At 39.1% G+C, this 23,843-nt stretch overlaps 1 protein-coding gene across 3 annotated transcripts in view; it reads right to left on the bottom strand.

Moving 5' to 3' along the window:
- The window catches only part of BAG4 (BCL2 associated athanogene 4), a 34,520-nt gene that overhangs the window by 8,524 nt on the left and 2,153 nt on the right, over nt 1–23,843 (bottom strand). For 2 of the 3 annotated variants that reach the window (XM_029936169.1, XM_029936168.1), the window contains exon 2: nt 3,692–3,796. The exons of the other annotated variant lie outside the window; for it this stretch is intronic. In XM_029936169.1, coding sequence (XP_029792029.1) covers nt 3,692–3,796 — 105 coding nt within the window. The remainder of the gene's footprint in view (nt 1–3,691; nt 3,797–23,843) is intronic. 3 annotated transcript variants of the gene reach the window in all.

Here is a 23,843-nt window from a genome sequence, read left to right as displayed (position 1 = left end):
CTGTAGAAAATAAATGCTTAGCCGTACTTTTACAGCAAGGGGATAAAAGACAGGCTATTATCACCACATGGCCAAAGAATTCCATGCAAGGACAGTTGCAGTGGAAGATCCAGCAAGGCATTCCCCAACCAGAAGGATGACAAACCACCCCTTTGTTAAAGTCACTAGAGGGCTGTTAAGATCTTTCCCCTGGATGTGCCTAAAAAAAGAGTCCTTAATACAGTGTATGATAAAACATCACGTGGTCTTTTGTACTTTTCAACTTCTAGAAATCCTTCCTAAGGAGAAGATTCAACTAGAGAAAAAGTTATAGGCATGAATTTGTTCAACACAGGATTATTTATAATCACACAAAACTGTAAACAACCTAAATTTCCCATAATAATGGAATGATTAAGTATATTATGGGCTGTTCATTGAGGGAATTTTATTGTCTTAAAATTCACTGTTAGAACTGACCAAACACTTAATGATGTTAAAGAATTATTTTTAGTTTTTTTCTTTAAGTTTTAATAATGACATTGATATGTTTTTAAATCTTCCTTACATTTTAAAGATATATACTTAAGTATTTATAAGTGAAATAATATGATGTCTGGAATTTCCTTCAAAATAACCCAAGGATACAGATGAAGCACGATGTGTGTGCACTGACATTTACTGAAGGTGAGATGAGTTCATGGGAGAGTACTGGGCTACACTCATTCCTTTTGATTATGTTTGGAAATTTCCTTAATATTAAAAAAATTCACCTTGTTATTTTACCCTATAACATGGAGAGTATATATGATAAATGAAAAGTCATACAAAAATGTATATATACAATAAGTTTAAATCTGTGTAAACATAATAGGGAAAATGCAAAATTATTTACCAAAATACAGATCTATTAGGGTAACAGAATTAGTATTTTCCTCCTTTTCTTTATTTTCCAAATATAAAGTTGATTACTTTTATAGTAAAAAAATTTTTTATGCTATTAAAAATGTCATGAAATCCCAAGTATGTCTAGGATCCAGTGGGCTGCTAGGACCAGAGCAACTTCATCAGTGTCCAAGTAGACTATTTCAGTGAAGGGAAACTTGTGTCTAAGGACAAGAAGCTACAATTTGCAAACTGTCAGCTGATACGGCAACACGAAAAATCTGAAAGAGCAACTACAAGAATGAAGTAAAATCTTTGACAGTTATTAAATTTCTGTAAAAGTCTCATTCTGGCTGCCAGAAGAAATCCAGAGGCTGGAAACTCAGAAATTCCAGCTGCTCCTCTTGTTCTAGATGTAAATATAGATATTATTTAGCATTCAAAAGTCATAACAATGTCACATCATATGGGGTCCTACTGTGAGCTAAAAATCATCCATATGAATACTTCTCCCAACAGTCAACTTCACAGTTGATGGACTGCTGTGTAGATGTAGAATCCAAAGAGGGAGAAAAGTAGTCAAGTCTTTCACACAGAAAGCAATACATTCCCTTTCCATTCCACAGCAAACAGACTCAACCCAAGCAAAGACAGATTACCTTTAAGCAACACAACTCCTCCTACGGTGCTTCTCTTGAAAAACATGGAAAGTTTCACCACAAAAATGCTCCATGAGTTCATAATCAGCAAGTCGACATCAACTTGAATTTCTCTAATACTCTAATACAGGGATGCCCTGGGTTTGCCTCAGGTCATGATCTCACAGTTTCTGAGTTTGAGTCCTGCATTGGTACAGACCCTGCTTCAGATCCGCTGTCTCCCTCTCTCTTTCCCTCCCCTACTCTCTCTTTCTCTCAAAAATAAACATTCAAAAAAAGATACACATATTTTCTGTATTTTTTCAGTTACCTGAAATATTTAAAATTTGTCCTAAGAGGTCAGTTTTTTTGACATCAAAAGCAAAGCAATAAAAATAAAAGTAAACAAGTGGTACTACATCAAACCAAAAAGCTTCTGCATGGCAAAGGAAACCATCAACAGAATAAAAAGGTAACCTACTAAATGGAAGAAAATATTTTCAAATCATATATTTGATAAGGAGTTAATATCTAAAAAATATAAAGAACTCCTAAAACTCAATAGCAAAAAAACCAAACAAGCCAATTAGAAATTAGACAGACAACCTGAATACTTTTCCAAAGAAGACATACAGATGACCAACAGGTACATTAAAAGGTGCTCAACATCACTAATCACCAAGGAAATACAAATCAAAACCACAATGAGACATCACCTCACACCTGTGAAAATGGCTATTATCAAGACAACAAATAATAAGTGTTGGTGAGGATGTGGAGAAAAGGAAACCCTTGCGCACTGTTGGTTGGGAATGTAAATTGATACAGACACTATGGAAAGAAAACAGTTTGGGGAATTCCTTGGAAAATTAAAAATAGAGTGATCCAGCAATGCCCCTACTCACAATATAGCCAAAGGAAACAAAAACACTAACTCAAAAAGATATCTGCATCCCCATGTTCATTGCAATATTTTTTACAATAGCCAAGGCATGGAAGCAACTTAAGTGTCTACCGATGGATGAATAAAGAAAATGTGGTATATATATATAAAAACAATTTACTATTACACAGCCATAAAAAAAAAGGAAATGTTGCCATTTGCAACAACATGGATGGAAATAAGTCAGACAAAGAAAGACAAATACCATATGCTCTCATTTATATGTGGAATCTTAAAAAAATCCTAAATTCAGATAATGAACTAAAGGGGGTCAAAAGATACAAACTTCCAGCTGTAAAATAAGTAAGTCATGATACAGCATGGTGACTATCGTTAATACTGTATTGCATATTTGGAAATTGCCAACAGAATAAATCTTAAAAGTTCTCATGAGAGGGCGCCTGAGTGGCTCAGTCGGTTAAGTGTCTGACTTTAGCTCAGGTCATGATTTCACAGTCTGTGGATTCGAGAACCCCGCATCAGGCTCTGTGCTGACAGCTCAGAACCTAGAGACTGCTTCGGGATTCTGTGTCTCCCTCTGTCTCTGCCTCTCCACAGCTCACATTCTGTTTTCTGTTTCAAAATAAATAAAAATTGAAAAAAAAAAAGTTCTTGGGGCGCCAGGTGGCTCAGTCAGTTAAGCATGTGTCTTGATTTCATCTCAGGTCATGATCTCCAGCAGTTCTTGAGTTCAAGCCCTGTGTCCAGCTGTGCTGACAGCTTGGAGCCTGGAGCATGCTTCAGATTCCATGTCTCCCCCTCTCTCTGCCCCTCCCCTGCTCACACTCTGCCTCTGTCTCAAAAATAAAGAAACATTAAAAAATTGTTTTAAAAAGTTCTCATCAGAAGATAAATAATTGTAACTATATGTGGTGATAGATGTTAACTAAACTTAATTGTGGTGGTTATTTCACAATAGACATAAACATCAAATCATTACATTATATACCTGGAACTAATATGATATTACATGTTAATTATATTTTTTTAAAAAGCCGAACTTAGAAAAATAAGTACATTTTATATTTATTGTTTCCAGGCCCTAAGAAATAATCTATTATGCCTCAAGATACCTTTTCTATGGGTAATATTTGCCTAGATATTTCCTTATCTCTGAGCCAAAAATATGAAGACAGAGTCCATTAAATAACAAAACCCCATACATCATTACTATGAAATCCTCACAAGTTTTGAAAATCAATATATTAAGAAAAAATTCAGAAAGCCTGGCAATTTTAGACCATACCTGGCCTTGCATTTCCGGTCTTACAGGATATGTACTTGGGTATGGAGCCCTAGGTCGTGCAGAATTCCAACAGTTAGAATTGTAGCTAGGATATGGTGGCTGGTCCTAAGGGGGGAAAAAGAGTCACCTTTAATAATATTCTTAACATCATACTGAAAAGTTGATAGAGGCAAGTAAAATCATCAAAACAAACCAAAAAAAAGCAATAGAACCCTACTATAAAATGGGGCACCTGGGTGACTCAGTTGGTTCAATGTCCAACTCTTGGTTTCTGCTCAGGTCATGATCTCAAGGTTCTGACAATTCATGAGCTCAAGCCCTACATGGGGCTCTGTGCTGTGTAGGGCTCCATGCTGACAGCACAGAGTCAGCTTGGGATTCTCTTTCTCTCTCTCTCTCTCTCTCTCTCTCTCTCTCTCTCTCTCTCTCTCTCCCTCCCTCCCTCCCTCCCTCCCCTCCCCCCCCCACACATAGATCTCTCAAAATGAATAATTTTTAAAAGAAGAACTCTATTAGTTACAAACAGAGAGGGAGAGAAGCAAACCATAAGAGACATAAATACAGAAAACAAAGGGTTGATGTGGGGGTGGGGGAGAGTAGGAAATGGGTGATGGGCATTGAGGAGGGCACTTGTTAGGATGAACACTGGGTGTTGTATGTAAGCAATGAATCATGGGAATCTACCCCAAAACCAAGAACACACTGTACATACTGTATGTTAGCCAATTTGACAATAAATTATATCTTAAAAATAATAAATAAATAAATAATAAAAAAGAACTCTACTGTAAAATCACTCTTTATTAAATTTTCATCATTAAATTGATGCTTCAAATATTGTATGGTAAGTCACATGCCCTAGAAAAAGCAATTATTGACTATCTAGGCCTATTCTTAAGCATTATGATACCAAATGACATATAAAAGAATTCTACTATGTTAAGATGCTTAGCAAAACCAGACACCTCGATTCCTTTGTCCCTCTCCCATCACCAACCCTATGTCTACCAATTTAATTAGCACAACAAGAAGATAGTTCTTTGCCACTATTAAGAGTAATATTTGCCTAGGGGCGCCTGGATAGCTTCGTCAGTTAAGCATCCAACCTCAGCTCAGGACATGATCTCAGAGTTTGTGAGTTCAAGCCCAGCAGTCAGGCTCTGTGCTGACAGCTCAGAGCCTGGAGCCCACTTCGGATCCTGTGTCTTCCTTGCTCTCTGCCCTTCCCCCGCTCATGCTCTCTCACCTTCAAAATCAGATAAACATTAAAAATCTTTTTTAAAGAGTAATATTTGCCTTATCTCAACAACTTTGGAGCTTGAAAATATTACCACTAAACTTTACTTTAAACACATACAACTTCAATCCTCCTTTGCCTGCCATACTAATTTTTCATGTTTCTTTACTTTCTGATATGGCTACACTTTCTGCTGGCAGCCTACAACTAACTCAAGTGTCAGGAGTTGGTACAGAACAACTACCACTCCAAGAAGAAAATCTGGCTATGACATTAATCTCTACAGCTTTGCACTCCAACTCAAAGAGTTAATGCAATGATTTGCAATAAGCCAATAAACTCTTAAGAGACTAGATCAACTCAAAAATTTTTAGAGCTTAATGTATACATTTGCTATCCTATAAGTTATTTCGCTTTGAACTTTACAGTTTAGTTTTAAGCTTAAACAAGATTTTCAAGTTGTTTCACAAAGAAATTCACTGGCAGTTGTAATCGCTGAGAGTTTAATTATCACCATCTTAGCTTAACTGCACCAGTTATGCATCAGTTTCATAATGCTTTGTTTTCAAAGCACGAAATTGTTCCATACGACATTATACAAGCTGGGCAAGCAGCATCTCCTTTACATAATGCAGAAGTTAGAGAATAGAAGATTTAAAATAAGATTACAGGCATACTTCAGATCCTAACTACCAAACTTCTCAATCAGCAGATGCCCCCAATTAATGCCCTCCCTTCCTTCTTCCCCTGGTAAAAGGGCAAGCATTTGACTAATTAATTGATCCCTCTCTGCGAAGAATATGAATCATATGAATCGTGAATAGAGATGAAAAGACAAGAGTTGAAGCTGACACCCCAGCGGTGGTGAATGAATTCCCAAATCTCCAGGACTACCCAGGTTCCTGTACCCTCCTACTGACTCTCTGAGGTACTCCACATTTTCATTGCTTCAGTCACCTACCTCTCACCTTGCCCTCCCTTCCTTCCTTAGCTTACCAACAACTAATCCTTTGCCACTGCTTCCCTCAGATACGCTCACCCTGCAAAAACCCAGCCCTGCTTAAACTCAACTGTCCACTGACTTCACATCTGCACTTCCTCTAAATACTGGTGGAGAGAAACACAAGCAGCTCTGGTTTCACTCTTCATAAATCTCAAGTAGATACTACACTTCCTTAGAATGTTGATCTCACTCTCCAGAACAATTCCACTCTTGTCTCCTCAAATTTTAATATCCTCTTAGCCTGGAATGCCTGGGTGGCTTAGTTGGTTGAGCCCCAACTTTGGTTCAGATCATGATCTTACAGTTCGTGGGTTCAAGCCCCACGTCGGGCTCTGTGCTGACAGCTCAGAGCCTGGAGCCTGCTTCAGATTCTGTGTCTCCCTTGCTCTCTGCCCGTCCCCCGCTCATGCTCTCAACAATAAACAAACATCAAAACAAAACAAAAAAAAAGTCTGGGGGCACCTGGGTGGCTAAGTCAGTTAAGCGGCCGACTTCGGCTCAGAGTATAATATCACGGTTCGTGAGTTTGAGCCCTGTGTTAGGATCTGTGCTGACAGCTCAGAGCCTAGAGCCTGCTTCGGATTCTGTGTCTCCCTCTCTCTCTGCTCTTCCCCTGCTCTCTCTGTCTCTCGAAAATAAATAAACGTTAAAAAAACTTTTTTAAGAAGTCTGGCACTACTGTCTTAGTCCACCCCTCAATTTTCAACTGACAACTTTATCTCATGGTTCACCTTAAAAAAAAGAAGGAAAAAGGAATCAGAATCACCATCTTCCTCCTTAACTAAATTGAATGCACTCTATCTGCCATTGTCTTCCCAGAAAGCATGAATAAAGTGCCTTTGACCCTATTAAAAGCCAATTCCTGAGGCACCTGGGTGGCTCAATCCATTAAGCATCCAACTCTTAATTTCAGCTCAAGTCAGGATCTGTTTGTGAGACTGAGCCTTACTCAGGCTCCATGCTCACAATGTAGAGCAGGCCTAGGATTCTCTCTCACCCTCTCTGCTTCTGCCCCACTCATGCACTCTCTTTTTAAAATAAATAAACATTTATGAAGCGCCAGAGTGGCTCAGTCAAGGTTAAGTCGGCTTCAGCTCAGGTCATGATTTCGCGGTTCGTGGGTTCAAGCCCTGCATCAGGCTCTGCTCTGACAGCTAGCTCAGAGCCTGGAGCCTGTCTTCAGATTTGGGTCTCCCTCTCTCTCTGACCCTCCCTTCCTCGCACTCTCTCTCTGTCTCTCAAAAATAAATAAAAAACACTAAAAATTTTAAAAAATAAAATAAAATAAAGATTAAAAAAATAAAATAAATTTAAAAACTAACAAACTGGATAATCACACACACACAAAAATAATTCACTCAAGTAACTCCTGAACAGTTTTTTTTTTTCCTGAACAGGTTTCTGAATGGATAGCCTCAGTAGTATACATTCTGATTTTCTTTTTAATGTTTATTTTTGAGGGAGAAAGACAGAGCATGAGTGGAGGAAGGGTAGGAGGGAAGGAGACACAGAATCTGAAGCAGGCTTCAGGCTCTGAGCTGTGAGCACAGAGCCCAACACGGGCTCGAACTCACAAACCATGAGATCATGACCTGAGCCAAAGTCTGACACCCAACCAACTGGGCCACTCAGGTGCCCCTCAGTGGTATACATTCTAAAAGCAAAATACATACAAGGAAATATTAAACTTTGTGTGGAATATTCTTAGTAGTGATATTAATGTTTTAATTTTTAAACTGTTTGTGTATTGCAGAATAGAGGAAATAAATAGACTAATGGTAATGGAAACCAGTATTTTCACACTGGAAAAGAAAAATAATATATTAAATGGAAAAAGATAAGAATTGTATAAAGTGAATTCAATTAATATATAAAATATATTCTAGATATATATTCTAAAAATGTAATTTAACCTTTTATTTATTTATTTATGTTTTACATTTATTTATTATTGAGACAGAGAGAGAGCATGAATGGGGTAGGGGCAGAGAGAGAAGTAGACATAGAATCCGAAGCAGGCTCTGAGCTGTCAGCACGGAGCCTGACTCTGGGCCTGAACCCGTGAACCGCGAGATCATAACCTGAACTGAAGTTGGTGGCTCAACCGACTGAGCCACGCAGGAGCTCCCAAACTTTTATTTTTTTAAGTTTATTTATTTATGAGAGAGAGGGAGGGGAGGAGGGAACACAAGTGGGGAAAGAACAGAGAGGGAGGAAGAAAGAGAATCCCAAGCAAGGCTCTACACTCAGCATAACGTCCTACGTAGGGCCTGATCCCATGACATGAGCCAAAATCAAGAGTCGGACGCTTAACCGACTGAGCCACCCAAGCACTCCTAAAAATGCAATTTCACCTTTTATGCAAAAGAAACAAATAGGTGTGGTGTGTGTGTGTGTGTGTGCACGCCAATTCCAAACAAAGGATTTAGGAATCAACGCAAACTCTAACAACTCTTTCACATACCTGTCCTCCACCATGAAACCAGCATATCCCATTACAGGAGCTGTGATTTCAGCTTGAATCCCAGAACAAAAAGACACATGGACAAATCAAACCCAACCTGGAGCCTGGAGAAGAGTCACTACAGCAGACTCACAGAACATGAGCAAGAAATAAATGTTTATGGTTGGAAGCCACAATACTTGTTTTTTTTTTTACTACAGGAAAAGTCAGAAATACAATAACTAAATACCAAGCTGGTAACATAACCATAGAGAGAGAATTATTTCAAATGACTTTTAAATAACAGTATTTTTACTGTACATCTTCAGTGGAATATATTCTAGGGATAAGCTCAACTGCAAAGAAACCTAAAACTGCATTCATTAGTTAACTGTTAGTCATAATATTGCCATTATAATTTTTATTGACAGCTCTATTGACATAATGCACTACAACTTAATCATTTAAGTTGTACAATTCAGCAGTTTTTAGATTCACAGATAAGTGCAATCATCACACCAATTTCAGAACATTTTTCAAAACCTCCAAAGGACACACCGTACCTTTTAGCCATACCTCCTATGTCTGCATTCCCCCAGCCCTATGCCACTACCAATCTACTTCTATCTCTATAGACTTGACTATTCTGGATATTTCATATAAATAGAATATGTGATATCTTGTGGCCAGCTTCTTTCACTTAGCATAACATTCCTGGGGTCCAACTATGATGTAGCATGTATCACTACTTCATTCTTTTTTGTGGGCAAATAGTATTCCAATGTGTATAAACACATTTTGTTTATTCATCAGTTGAGAGACATTTTTATCATTGCCACCTTTTAACTATTATATGAATTATACAATAGTTACTAATTATATATAATTAGTATAATAATGCTGCTATAAACATTCATGAAATTTCTTCAAGATTTTTTTAAGTTTATTTATTTTGCAACAGCATGTGCAGACACATGCACACAAGCAGAGAGAGAGAATCCCAATGGGCAGAGAGAGAGAATCCCAAGCAGGCTTTGTACTGTTGGTGCAGAGCCTGATGTAGGGTTCAAACTCATGAATGTAGAGCTCATGACCTGATCTGAAATCAAGAGTTGGACGCCTAACTGACTGAGTTACTGAGGTGCCCCTTCATGAATAATTTTTTATGTAAACATACATTTTCAGTTCTCCTGGGTATATGCCTAGAAGTGAAATTGCTAGGTCAACAAGTTGAGGAACTAGAAACTTTTTCAAAGCAGCTAAACCAATTTACATTCCCATTCGCTATGTGTGAGTTCCAGTTTCTCCACATCCTCAGAAATAGTTTGTCTGTAGTTTTGTGTTTATAGCCATCCTAGAGAGTGGGTGTGATGCGTTATCTCATTGTGGTTTTGATTTACAGCTCCCTCATGACTAATGATTTGAACATTTTTTTCATGTGCTCATTGGCCATTTTTTGTCTTCGTTAGAGAATTACCTATTTAGATGTTTTGCCCATTTTTAAATTGGGTTATTTATATTTTTATTGTTTAGGGTTTTTTTAAATGTTTATATGTATTTTTGAGAAGCAAGAGACAGAGTACAACCGGAGGAGGGCAGAGAGAGAGAAGGAGACACATAATATGAAGCAGGCTCCAGGCTCTGGGCTATCAGAGTCCAACACGGGCCTCGAACTGACAGAATGCAAGATCATGACCTGAACCGAAGTCAGACACTTAAGGTACCTGTTGTTTAGTTTTAAGAGCTCTTTATGTATCCTATATACAAGTCCCTTTTCAAATATGTGATTTGCGAACATTTTATTCCTTTTCACTTTCTTGATAGTGTCCCTTGAAAGTTCTTCATTTTAATGAAGTCCAATTTATCTATTTTTTTCTTTTGTTGGTTGTGCTTTTGGTGTCATATCTAAGCAACTGTTAGGCAGGAACCCAGACATGAGCAGCAGGAAGATGGACCTTAGATGTCCTGACAGAGAGCCCCAACTGAGGACCACTCAGGGACTACTCCATTCCACTCATCTAGCAGTCAGTTTGTGGTTACATCATCAAAGCAGAGAAAGAATGAAGTTTGTTGTGCTTGTCCTTATTTGACCTATGTTTCTAGAATAGAAATAATATTGCCATTTTCTACCCCGTAGAGGCATTTCCAATACTTCTTGGGAAAGGGCATGCATAGTTGACTAATTATTATATATTCCAGGCTTGTCATTCTATGTTGTGACCCTACAACCCACCTAAAAGAAAAGACGGGTATAAGCCCACACCCCGGAGTTTGCAGGGCCTTTGTCTGTCTTCACTGGCCCACTCCTCCCTTAGTGTACTTTAATGAAAATTTGCTCTGCTTTTGCTGTCCTGTTAACTCTTTACTATGGCAGTGAAAAGAATCAAGGCTTCTTTCCTTTTCCATCTAACACTCTATAACATAACCACTGCAAACTCCAAAGTAATGAAGATTTACCCCTTGTTTCTTCTAAGAGTTTTACAGTTTCAGCTCTTACATTTAGGTCTATGATCCATTTTAAGCTAATTTTTATATATGGTGTGAGAGCCCAACTTTATTTATTGTATATAGCTATCCAGTTGCCATAGTATTGTATGATGTGCCATAGACTGTTCTTTCCTTTATTAAATGATCTTGGATGGGGCACCTAGGTGGCTGTCAGTTAAGTGTCCAACTTCGGCACAGGTCATGATCTCACAGTCTGTGGGTTCGAGCCCCGCATCAGGCTCCGTGATGACCGCTCTGAGCCTGGAGCCTGCTTTAGATTCTGTTTCCCTCTCTCTGCCCTCCCCTGCTCACTTGCTCGCTCTCTCTCAAAAATAAATAAACACATTTAAAAAAATAAAATAAAAATAAACATACATTAAAGAAATAAAAAATAAATGGTTATGGCATCTTTGTCAAAAATCACTTGACCACAGACACAAACGAATTTATTTCTGGACTCTCAATTCTATCTCATATAGACATATAGGTTATATATGTCTTTTTCTTTCATTTTCTTGCCTGATTGCCCTAGTCAAAACTTCCAATAATACAATGTTGAACAGTAGTGGCAGGAGAAGATATCTTTGTCTTGTTTTTGATCTTAGGGAAAAGCCTCACATCACTAAGTATGCAGTTGGCTGTGGGTGTTTCATAGATACCCTTTATCAGACTGGAGAAATTTCTTTGTATTCCTTGAGTGATTTTTATCAAGAAAGAGTGCTGATTTTGTTAAATGCTTTTTCTACATCTATTGAAATAGTCATAGAAGAATGATGATGATAATGATGATGATTCAGAGCCTTCTGCACCCAATGTGGGGCTTGGACTCACAACTCAGAGATCACGTCTCATGCTCTGACTGAGACAGCCAGGTGTCCCGAGGTTTTATTTTTTTATTGATATGGTATATTACATTGATTTTCAGATGTTAAACCAACCTTGTGTTCCTGGAATAAATCCCACTTGGTCATGGTATATAATTCTTTTTATGGGTTGATGTATTTGCTAAACTTTTTTGAGGATTTCTGCATCCATACTTATAATAGGTATTGACCTGTTTTCTTGTGATGTCTGTCTAGTTTTGGTATCAGAATGGTGTTACTCTGATGAGTTAACAGGTGTTCTCTCCTCTCCTATTTTTTAGAAGTATTTATGAAGAATTAGTGTATCAGTTCTTTAAATGGTTGGTAGGATTCAGTAGCTCACCTGGGCTTAGACTTTCTTTGTAGGTAGTTTTTGTTGTTGTTGTTGTTTTGTTTTGTTTTTTACCAATTCAATTTCTTTACTTGTTACAGGTCTATTCAGATTTTCTATTTCTTCTTGAGTTAGTTTGGGTAGTTTGTATCTTCCTAGAAATTTGTCCATTTCTTCTAAAGTTACCTAATTTATTAGCATACAATCATCCTTAGTATTCCATTATGATCTTATTTCTGTAAGATCAGCAGTAATGTTCCTTCTTTCATTTCTGACTCTAGTGATGAGTCTTCTCTTTTTTTCCATATCAATATAGCTAGATTAATCAATTGTGTTGATCTTTTCAAAGAACCAGTCTTTGGTTGCATAGATTTCCTCTATTGTTTTTCTATTCCCTATTATGTTAATTTCCACTCTTATTTTGATTATGTCCTTCCTTCTGCTTACTTCAGGTTTAGTTTGCTCTTCTTTTTCCAGTATCAATATGGAAGATTAGGCTATTGATCTGAAATCATGATTCTTTCTTTAAAAAAATTTTTTTTAATGTTTTTTATTTATTTTTGAGAAACAGCACGGGCAGGGGAGGGTCAGAGAGAGAGGGAAACACAGAATCTGAAGCAGGCTCCGGGCTCTGAGCTGTCAGCACAGAGCCCAATGCAGGGCTCGAACCCACGAACCATGAGATCATGACCTGAGCTGAAGCCAGATGCTTAACCAACTGAGCCACCCAGGCACCCCCATGATTCTTAATATAGGCATTTATAGCTACAACTTCCTTTTAAGCAGTACTACTTTAGCTGTATCATAGGAATTTTGGTATACTGTGTCTTCATTTTCATTCATCTCAAGGTATTTTTTAATTTCCCTTTTGGTTTCTTCTTTGACCTGCTGGTTGTTTAGGAGTGTTTTATTTAAGGGGCACCTAACTGGCTCAGTTGGTAGAGCATGCAACTCTTGATCTCAGGGTTGTACAAATGAGCCCCATGTTGGTTGTAGAGATAACTTAAAAATCAAATCTTAAAAAAATATATTAAGGAGTATTTTATTTAATTTCCACATATATGAGTTTCCCAAGGTCTTTCCTGCTATTAATATCTAATTTCTTTACATTATGGTTGGAGAACATACTTTGTATTATTTCTATACCTGTGTATTAAGATTTTGTTTTACAGCTAACATATGGCTTATCTTGAAAAATGTCCCATGTGTACTTGAGAAGATATATATTCTGTTGTTGGGTGGAGTGTTCTATAGATGTCTGTTAGGTCTAATTGGTTTATATCTTCTATTTCCTTGTTAATTTTATATCTAGTTGTTCTATCCATTATTGAAAGTGGGGTACTGAAGCCTCTATTATTATTGAGTTGTATATTTCTCTATTTCTATATATTTCTCTTCTTTCATATACATTGGTATTTTGTTACTAGGTGCGTATATTTTTATAGTTACTATATCTTCCTATAGATTATCCTTTTTATCATGTTCCACTTTATCCCTAGTAACATTTTTTGGGTTTTTTGTTTATTTTTTAAATAGTTTATTTTTTTATTTTTTGAATGAGAGGGCACAAGTGAGCAAGGTACAGAGAGGAAGGTAGGGAGAGAGAGAATCCCAGGAGATGTAGAGAGGAAGCAGGGGAGAGATAGAGAAGAGGGGCTCACCCAAAGCAGAGTTCATGGTCACCCAAAGCAGGGCTCAAGCTCACCCAATGCAGGGCTCAAACTCAAGAAGTATGAGATCATGACCTGTGCTGAAGTCCGACGCCTAACTAACTGAGCCACCCAGGCACCCCTAACATTTTTTAAAGTTTGTCTGATACTGCATAGTCACTACAATTTTCTTCTAGTTAATGTTTGCATGTTTTTTCTTCCTTTCACTTTTAAGCCATTTGTATCTTTATTTTTTTTTAATGTTTATTATTTTTGAGGCAGTGCACACTTGAGAGTGGGGGAGGGGCAGAGAGAGGGAGACACAGGATCCGAATTGGGCTCTGTACTAACAGCAGAGATTTGAACTCACAAACCATGAAATCATGTCCTGAGCCAAAGCTGGATGCTTAGTTGACTGAGCCATCCAGGCACCCCAAGCCACTTATATCCTTAAATCTGAAGTATGGCTCCCACAGGCAGCTGAGAAGGAAAAACCTACTACTCCTATGTTTTTCCTTTACTCTTACAGTATTACCACACTCCCAACACTTTCGATACCTGATGTGTGAGATTTTTTCCCCCATGCCAAACAATTCTGCAACACCAGCTGGCTGTCCTACAATTAAACTCAATACTGACACAATCTACCTATAGACAGCATCAGATCCCAGAGGTCCCTTGAGACTGCCCCCCACTTCAGATGTCAACTACCAAGGAACAGATCCCAGGTACCAAGGAACAGATCCCAGGTCTCCAGGTTATCCACAATTTATGTCTGACTAGGCTACAAAGCAGAGGTTCCCATGACCTCTTCGCTCTTGGATTTGATTATTTGCTAGTACAGCTCACCCAATCAAGGGATATACTTATGTTTACCAGTTATAAAGGATATGATAAAGGATACAGATGAACAGCCAAATGCAGAGATTCATAGGGCAGGCAAGGTCTAGGAGGAGGCCAAGTGCAGAAGCTTCTGTCCCCATGGAGTCAAGGTACATTACTCTCCCAGTAGACTAAACTGGAAGCTCTCTGAACCCCACTGTGTTTGGATTTTTATAGAGGTTCCCTAACATAGGCATGATCAATTATTAACTTCATTTCCAGCCCCTCTCCCTTCTCTGGAGAATGGGGAGCAGGGCTGAAAACTCCAAACATCTAAGTATGGCTGGGGCTTTCTGGTGACCAACTCCATCCAGGAGCCACTAAGGAGACTACTCAGAGACACTTCATCAGAACCAAAGACAGTTGTATCACCCAGGAAATTCCAGGGGAGTCCTGGTCAGGAACCAGGCTCACAGACCAAATATTAGAACAAAAATGCTCCTCATCCAGAACACGGGACAGAGACCAATATGTATATTTTTCTATTATCTCACAGCAGCATATAATTGGATCTTACCTTTTTTTTTTTTTTTGGTTTTCTATGTCTCATATCTGTTCTTATTTCTCTATTCTTTTTTACTGCTTTCTTTTACTTTAAGTGAATATTTTCTAATGTAACGTTTTCTTTAATGAATGTGTGTGTGTGTGTGTGTGTGTGTGTGTGTGTGTGGTGTGTGTGGTGTGTGTGGTGTGTGTGTGTTTCGTTCCTTGACCACACCTATCTGTTAAAGCTCCACACCCTGGAACATAAATTGTTCCACAAACTGATCCAACCAAATTTGGGCTTCTTGGAAGAGAGACTTTTCCAAGTCAGTGGTTAAGATTTGTTCTAATCCCAAAGGGCTTCTCCCAGCTCTTCCCCAGGTTCTCCCCAGCAAACGAGGTGGCCTACAATTTAGACTATATGTCCAATGAATCTACCAATCTCCTTCCAGCTGCCTTTCACAATGATCTCCACAGTTTTTGAGAACATCCTTAGGCTACGGTTTCTCCACACCACACTCTGTTGCAAATAAAATAAAGTCAGTTCCTTTGGGAAAAGATTAGGAGGTACCTGCTTTACAGCCTGCCTCTGCCTCCAGATAAAATGTCTGAGCCACAGTCTACAACTGGGTTGGGGACAATAGTGTGTTTCTCTGAGAGACCCCTTGCTTTAAGAGCTGAGCACCGGGCGGGGAAAGGGCAGTAGCCTCAGGGCTTCTTACTAGGGTAAGGCTAGTCAGAGCCCTAGTATTCTTGGCAGTGCCCTCCATCCCCAAGTAAGGATGCGGCAGAAGAGGGAACCACACGACTGAACCACACTTGCCTAGAACTTGCCTGAGCAACAGTAGCTGGGGGCAAGATGAGGATTGTTGATGTGCGGCCCTCCCAGCAGGATAACCCTGACTGGGAGCTGGGCAGGGAGGGAGCCGTTTCCTTGGCTGCACCAGTCTGGAATGGAGCTTGTCACGCTGATCTGAGAGAGCAGAGACATGGAGCAGATCTTGGTTCAAATAGCACAGACTCTCACTGTTCTCATGGAGTTTGGCTAGATCTTCCAGAATAAATGTTTATTCGTTTGCTATATTCCCTAAGACTATTTACAGAGACTTTAACTGGCTGTTTTTCTGTTTTCTTTTTAAATAATTTTGACCAGTTTCACCGGGGACTGGGTCCACAGACCTCCTCACACTATCATGCCTGAACTAGGACCTGGCATTATTTTGGCCTTATTTGATATATTACTGTAGGATTGTGCAAGTATTTATAATTATCCTAACATTGTTAGTAATCAAGATATTCTATATGAGAAGAAAGTAGTAAATACAATAAAGAAGTAAAAATAATCTGTAATGTTAACTTGAATTAATATAAATATGAACTCATTTCTTTTTCTATCTAAAAAAAACCTATTTTGGGGTGCTCGGCTGGCTCAGTCATTGGAGCATGTGACTCCTGATCTTGGGGTTGTAAGTTCAAGCCCCACACTGGGTATAGAGATTACTTAAAAATACAATCTTTCCAAAAACATTCAACAATTAAAAAACATTTTAAAAACCTATTTCATAACTCTGCCCACTGGAAGGGTCTAGAAACAGTGGTAACGCAACTGCAGTCAGTTATACCTGGCACCCAAATTTAACTTCTGTACCAGTTATTAAGCTATTGGCCCTCAACTCCACAAATGCAGTGTTTTATAGTGTGGTTCTGTGACACAGGATCTGGAATGTTTCTCCTCTGCTGCATGCTTCGGTTCTGCCAAGAGGAGGCACTAGGTTAGAGAAGAGAAGGGACTTGCTCCTTCCTGTTTGCTTTTTCTTTGTCAGCCCAGCAATGCCCTTCAACGCGGAGGCAGCAGTTAGCAGCAATCTCCAGAATCTTCTGGTTTTCCAGAACTCCCTCAGAGACCAGCAGCAGGTAGGCAGTGCCTCCTCCTGGATTCCAGCTCCACCAGGCCATTCTTCCAAGTTTTCTGGTTCTGATAACCCTACCCCTTCTCTTTATTTCCTAGCCCTAGGAACTGTACTTGTTTCCTGTAGTTACCATCTCCTGTGTCACCTCCATTTTCTCTTTTTGTGTTTTGAGATCGCCAATGCCCACGTAACGAATTTCCTAAAATAAAATTTTTTTAAAAAGACCTAGTGTGGGGGTGCCTGGTGGCTCAGTCAGTTGAGTGTCCAACTCTTGATTTCAGCTCAAGCTTCTCAGTTTGTGAGTTTAAGCCCCACAACAGGCTCTGCACTGACAGCACAGAGCCTGCTTGGGATTCTCTTTCCCTCCGTCCCTCCCTCTCTCTCTCTGCCCCTCCCCCATGCTCTCTTTCTCTCAAAATACATAAACATTAAAAATAAAAAATAAATAAATAATAAAAGTAGGTTCTGTTTTCCTGCCTAGGTCCTGACATATATGCTTCTAAAAATAATTCCCCATTAAAAAAAAAAAAAATCAAAGCTTCTTAAAGGAATGGTTGATTATATGTGTGGGAAAGAATATACACAAAATAAGCCTGGCACATCTTGTACCAGAAATCAGGGAAGCTGCCAAAAATCAATGGGTCATGTCAAAAGGACTCAGAAGGCAAGAAGAAGGGACTCCTATTGGCATGAGATAATTTAAGCAATAAAAATAATGGCTACAACTCCGTGAAACACATTCAAAACAAAGAATATATTTTATATGTGTCTACATACATTTATTCACATTATGCAAATGAGATCATAATGATACTTCAAATAACAAACAAGAAAGTTGTTTTTCTGTAATTTTAACAGGGTTTAGAAGTGAATGAAAACTAAGTCTTACATATTTTTTTAGGTTTATTTTTGAGAGTGAGAGCGAGGGAGGGAGAAAGAGAGAGCGAGCATGCACCCACAAGCAGGAAAGGGAGAGAGAAAGAGAGGGAGACACCGAATCCAAAGCAGGCTGGGATTGACTTGGAGCTCAAACCCATTAACAGTGAGATCATGACCCGAGCCAAAGTTGCATGCTTAACCAACTGAGCCACCTAGGTAGGCACCCCTTAAATCTTCCATCTTATCTTGGGAATCTTTTTTTTTTTTTTAAAGATGGGTCAAGGGCGCCTGGGTGGCTCAGTCAGTTAGTGTCCGACTTCGGCTCCGGTCATGAGGTCATGATCTCACGGTTTGTGAGTTTGAGCCCCCGTCGGGCTCTGTGCTGACAGCTCAGAGCCTGGAACCTGCTGCAGAGTCTGTGTCTCCAGTTCGCATTCTGTCGTGCTCTCTCTCTCAAAAATAAACAAACATAAAAAAAAAAAAGGTCACTATCTATACCTTGATTATGGTAGTGGTTACATGACTGTATAAATTTGTCAAAACTCTGGGGCGCCTGGGTGGCTCAGTTGGTTAAGTGTCCGGCTTTAGCTCAGGTCATGACCTCACAGTTTGTGGGTTCGAGCCCCACATCAGGCTCTGTGCTGACAGCTAGCTCAGAGCCTGGGGCCTGTCTTCAGATTCTCTGTCTCCCTCTCTCTCTGACCCTCCTTTTCTCAAGCTCTCACTGTCTCTCAAAAATAAATAAAACATAAAGAATTTTTAAAAAATAAAATAAATTTGTCAAAACTCACAGAACTGTATCTTGAAAAAAGCACAATTTACAGAATGTAATTATACCATAATTTTCAAAATGAAAAGAAAGAATGTTGCCTATGGTCATACCACCCTGAATACTCCCAGTCTTGTCTGATCTCAAAGCTAAGCAAGTTCAGGCCTGGTTAGTACTTGGATGGGAGAAAATCTTCAATGAAGAGGTAAGAATTATTAATTTTATTAAGTCTTAATAAAAAGACTGTCGGTTCTTTTTTTTTCTCCCTTTTGGACAAAATGGAATAAATCTAAAAATATACCCAGTAACAAAGAAAGTCTGCAGCTCAAGGCCCTCCTAACATGACACTAATTCTATGAAATAGCACTTGGTCTCACGGGAAGCTGGCTGAAGCTCATCTCTGTTTTATAAACCAAGTTGCCAATTCTATCATGTGCTTCACTCTTTCCAAACCTTTTATTTGTTGTCTGAAACTAGACAAAGGTGCTAAAAGGTGATGTAAACAAGACAAAAGTAAGAAAAGGCTTTCACAAGAGGTAGTAATTAATGTGAATTAAAGTTCTTATGGTACTGGAAATTTGATCAAAATGATGCAAGACAATAAATTCATTACTTCCCTTTTGAGAAGAAATACTTAAATCTCAGATGAAGGCTAGAGTCAACTCCTTTCATATTTACCTTACAACTAGTTAAAAAAGAAAGAAAGAAAAAGAACTAGTGTTGTAGAAGTGAATGTGTGATTAAATTTACAAAGTGACTTACCAACATGCCTCCAAAATATAATCCCAGCCTGAGCAAATCAAACCCGCAGAGGAAGCTGACTAGTGTTGCTACTAAATTCCATTTACAAATTTGTTTACCTTGTTCACAAGAATTAGACAAAAACAATTAGAAAAGTACATTAAAAATTATTTTTATTGCTATCTCTGCCCAAATCACTATAAAAGCAGATTATGTTCCTGTACTGATCACCATCAAAAATTTTCATTCTCAATCTCATTTGGGTCTCTCCCATGCTTCTCTGTAAGTTTGCACTTTCCCCTAGCACCTGTTTCAAATATTCACCATATCAAGTTCTCAGCTTAATCCCTGCCATTTCCTTTCCTCTCAGATGACCTCACCTCCTACTTCACCAAGGACACCAAGAGCTATAAACTCCTTCAATGTCTCTCCCCTCTGACTCCAAACTGATTTTTCCTTCCTCTGGCTTGGATGGTTTTCCAGCTCTTCCTCACTTTTTTTTTAATGTTTATTTTTGAGAGTGAGAGTGAGAGCGAGAGCGAGAGCGAACGAGCTAGGGAGGGGCAGAGAGAGAGGGAGACACCACAGAATCTGAAGCAGGCTCCAGGCTCTAAGCTGTCATCACAAAGCTTGACTTGGGGTTCAAACTCATGGACCATTATGACCTGAGTGGAAGTCAGACACGTAAGCGACTGAGCCACCCAGGCACCTCTCTTCCTTACTTCTTAATACTTATTTCCACAAGCAATATTCCATTCTTTTGTTCCCATCTTTCTTCTCATTCTACTAGGTTACCCTCCTCTGCTTACAAACATACTCAAAACCACCTAATCCTAAAAATTCTTCTGTCAATCCTGATTCGCAGTCAAGTAACCACTTTCTCATTTGCTAACTTCTGGAAGTACAGTTTACACTGGTTGTCTTGGGGCGCCTGGGTGGCTCAGTCAGTTAAGCATCTAGCTTCGGCTCAGGTCATAATCTCACGGTTCGTGGGTTCGAGCCCTGCGTCAAGCTCTGTGCTGACAGTTCAGAGCCGGGAGCCTGCTTCTGATTCTGTGTGTGTCTCTTTCTCTGTACCCTCCCCTGCTTGCACTGTCTCTCAAAAATAAATAAAAGACATTAAAAAAAATTTTTTTAAATACACTGGTTGTCTTGTCATCCAAACCTCCCGTTCATTACTTTAATACGATTTTAAATCTCATCACTAAAATCAACAAGGCCCTCTTCATTGCCAAATCCAACAGAGTCTCTTCAGTTCTCATTACCACTTAACCTGCAAAACAATATTGTGTCCTTGCTTCTTTTGCATTGCATGACTTTCCTGATTTCCCAACTGTCTTTCCAAGTAGTCTCTCTCATTGTCTCCTTCTGAATCCTCTTTCTCTGTCACTATTCTAGACACTGAAAGATCTCCCATGGGAACATTATCCAGTTTGGTACCTCGAATATGCTTACATTTGATTAACTCTCAAATCACTATCGCCATCCCCCATCACCCAACTCTGCATCTATTGATTTGTCCTCCCAGCAACAACTCCTGGAGGCCACACACTAAAATTTGACATCATTGGGTACCTGGCTACTTCAGTAGGGAAAGCAGGGGACTCAGGGTTTTAAGCTCAAGCCTCATGTTGGGTCTAGAGACTACTTAAAATAACATCTTAAAAAAATTTTGACATCAAAAAACCCAAAACAAAAACAAAATCACAAACTTCTCTCTAATCAATCACGTACCCTGCATCCAGAGCTTGGCACATAGTTAGCACCATGAATAACTGGCTTCCAACAGAAATGAAATAGATGTAGAACATAAACCCTTGCCAAGTCTCTGTATTATTTTAAGTTTCTCTATTAAACAATCACTAGTTCTTCTGGTACAAAACTAATCTTCCCATAAAAACTTGTTCCTCTTCCTTTTTATTATTATGAAACATTTACTCCTAGAAAATACTAAAACCTCAGAATCACCCGGCTTCTCCAGCTTCCCTCACTTCCTTCCAACTGATACAAACTTTTAAAAATGTCTTTTAAATCTATGCAACTTCTTTTGAAATGCGTTCAAAAAGTAAGATAGAGGCACCTGACTGCCTCAGTCAGAAGAGTGACTCTTGATCCTGGGGTTGTGAGTTTGAACCCATGTCGAGTGTAGAGATTATTTTTTAAAAATAACCTAAAAAAAACCCAAAAGCAAGCTACCTAGATATGATAAAGCAAATATAATAAATGCTAATTACAGAATCTAGGTGGTAGCTGTATAGGCATTCACTGTGTAGTTCTTTCAATTGTTCTGTATGTTTGAAGATTTTTGTAATAAAATGTTGAAAAAAATGCTTGCTCTTCTGAACTACTCTGAGAGCATAATGGAGCTCTGTCTCCCCAGTCCTTCCCATTGTAATCACCCTCCAAGATGGCTCCCAAGGATCCCTTCCTGCTGGTATTTTCACCTTTGTGGAGATGGCTCCCATAGTGGTCAGTGGAAGTGATGGTCTATCACTTCTGAGATTAGGTGGTAAGAGACTGCAGCTTCCAGCTTCCATCTCATTACTCTCTCTGATGACTCATTCTGGGGTAACATGCAGATCACCTAGGGATCTTATTAAAATACACATTTGATTCTGGAGGGTAGAAGCAGGGCCTGACATACATCATTTCCAATAAGCTCCTAAGTGCTGCAGATGCTGCTAGTTCAGGGACGGTGGGCTAAGTATAACTAACAAGTGAAGAAAAGAAAGAAAGTAGGGAGAGTTAGGTTTAGGTTTTCTTCCCCTGCCATATTTACATATGTTAATACAGAGTAAAGTCTTTGTAGTGGTTCGGTGCCACATTAAATATACCTCAGTATATTTAATTCTATAGAGCAGTGCTTCTCAAACATAAACAAGCATAGAATCACCTGGTGATCTTACTAAACTACAACATTAAGTCTGGAGCATGAGAGATTCTGCATTTCAAACAACCTCCAGGTGACACTGAAGCTTCTGGCCCATGAACCACATTTTCTGAGTAGTAAGGTTCTTAAAGTCTCCTATACTTTTTGTTTGAGAGAGAGAGAGAGAGAGAAAGAGAGAGAGAGAGAGAGAGAGAGAGAGGGAGGGAGGGAGGGAGGGAGTACAAACACGTGAGCAAAAGAGAGGGGCAGGGAGAGAGGGAGAGAGGGAGGGAGGGAGGGAGAACAAACACGTGAGCAAAAGAGAGGGGCAGGCTCAGTGTGGAGCCCAAGGCAGAGCTCAATCCCACGACGCTGGGATCACGACCTGAGCCAAAATCAAGAGTCGAACACTCAACTGACTGAGCCACGCAGGCACCCCCTTCTATACCTTTCGTTTTGTGACATACTTGATTACATTAAATGTAAAATTTATGCTATATCAAAAACCACATTAAGTTAAAAGACAACGAATTTGGAAAACACATTTGTAACATCTGACAACATGCGTATCTTTTGCATTAATTTTCCATTGCTGCATAAAAAATTGCCATCCTATACTTTTCAAGTTTCCATAACACTAATATGAAAGATAACTTCCTGAAATGGTTTACAAATGCCCATAACACATTCCAGCTTCATCACCAACCACTCCGACTCCAGCAGCATCACCCATCTTACATGCACACCCATACTCCAACCACACCTTACAAAACCCTACACAAGTCTAAAATCTTAACTTCTCTAATCTTGCCCGGAAAAAACACTTTTGTTTTGGGAATACTCCAAGTCCAAGTAGAAGTGTATTGGTCCTCTCCCCTTTTCTTTCCGTTGGTCTTCGGTCTAGTTTGCCTACTTGTAAGCCAAGCATTTCATCGCTCTGAATGAATGAATTCATCGCTCTGAGTGAATTTAAGTTCCACAGCCTGCTCATTTAGACAAAAAGTATATAACTCTTCTTCCCAATTAACCCCTTACTACAACATGTTTTTTCTCACATAAATTTTTTTAAAGATAGGACTATCATGGCATAAAATCCACCCTTTTAAAGTGTACAATTCAGGGGCACCTGGACAGTTCAATCAGTTAAGTGTCTGACTTGTGCTCAGGTCATGATCCTGTGGTTCGTGGTTCAAGCCCCGCATTGAGCTCTCTATTCTCAGCACAGAGCCCACTTCGGATCCTCTGTCTCTCTCTCTCTCTCTGTCCATCCTCTGCTCGTACGTGGGTGTGTTTCCTCTCCCCCTCTCTCTCAAAAATAAACATTTTTAATAAAGTATACAATAGCTCCTGATATATTCAAAGTTGTGCATTTTCACTAATTCCAGAGTATTTTCATCACCCCAAAAAGAAACCCCATACCCTTCATCATCGCCTCAGAGTCCCTAGTCCCCTTAGCCCCTGTCAAACTACTACCCTTTCTGTCTCTACAGATTTGCCCATTCAGGACATTTCATGTAAATGGACTCATACAGTATGTGGTCTTTCTGACTGTCTTTGTTCAGGCAGCATGATGTTTCCAAGTTCATCCATGTCATAGAATGTATCA

Source organism: Suricata suricatta, chromosome 1 (genome assembly GCF_006229205.1).
Source record: "Suricata suricatta isolate VVHF042 chromosome 1, meerkat_22Aug2017_6uvM2_HiC, whole genome shotgun sequence".
Lineage (NCBI taxonomy): Eukaryota > Metazoa > Chordata > Mammalia > Carnivora > Herpestidae > Suricata > Suricata suricatta.
The sequence above is the reverse complement of the archived record's forward strand: the minus strand, read 5'-3'. Positions and strand labels throughout refer to the sequence as shown.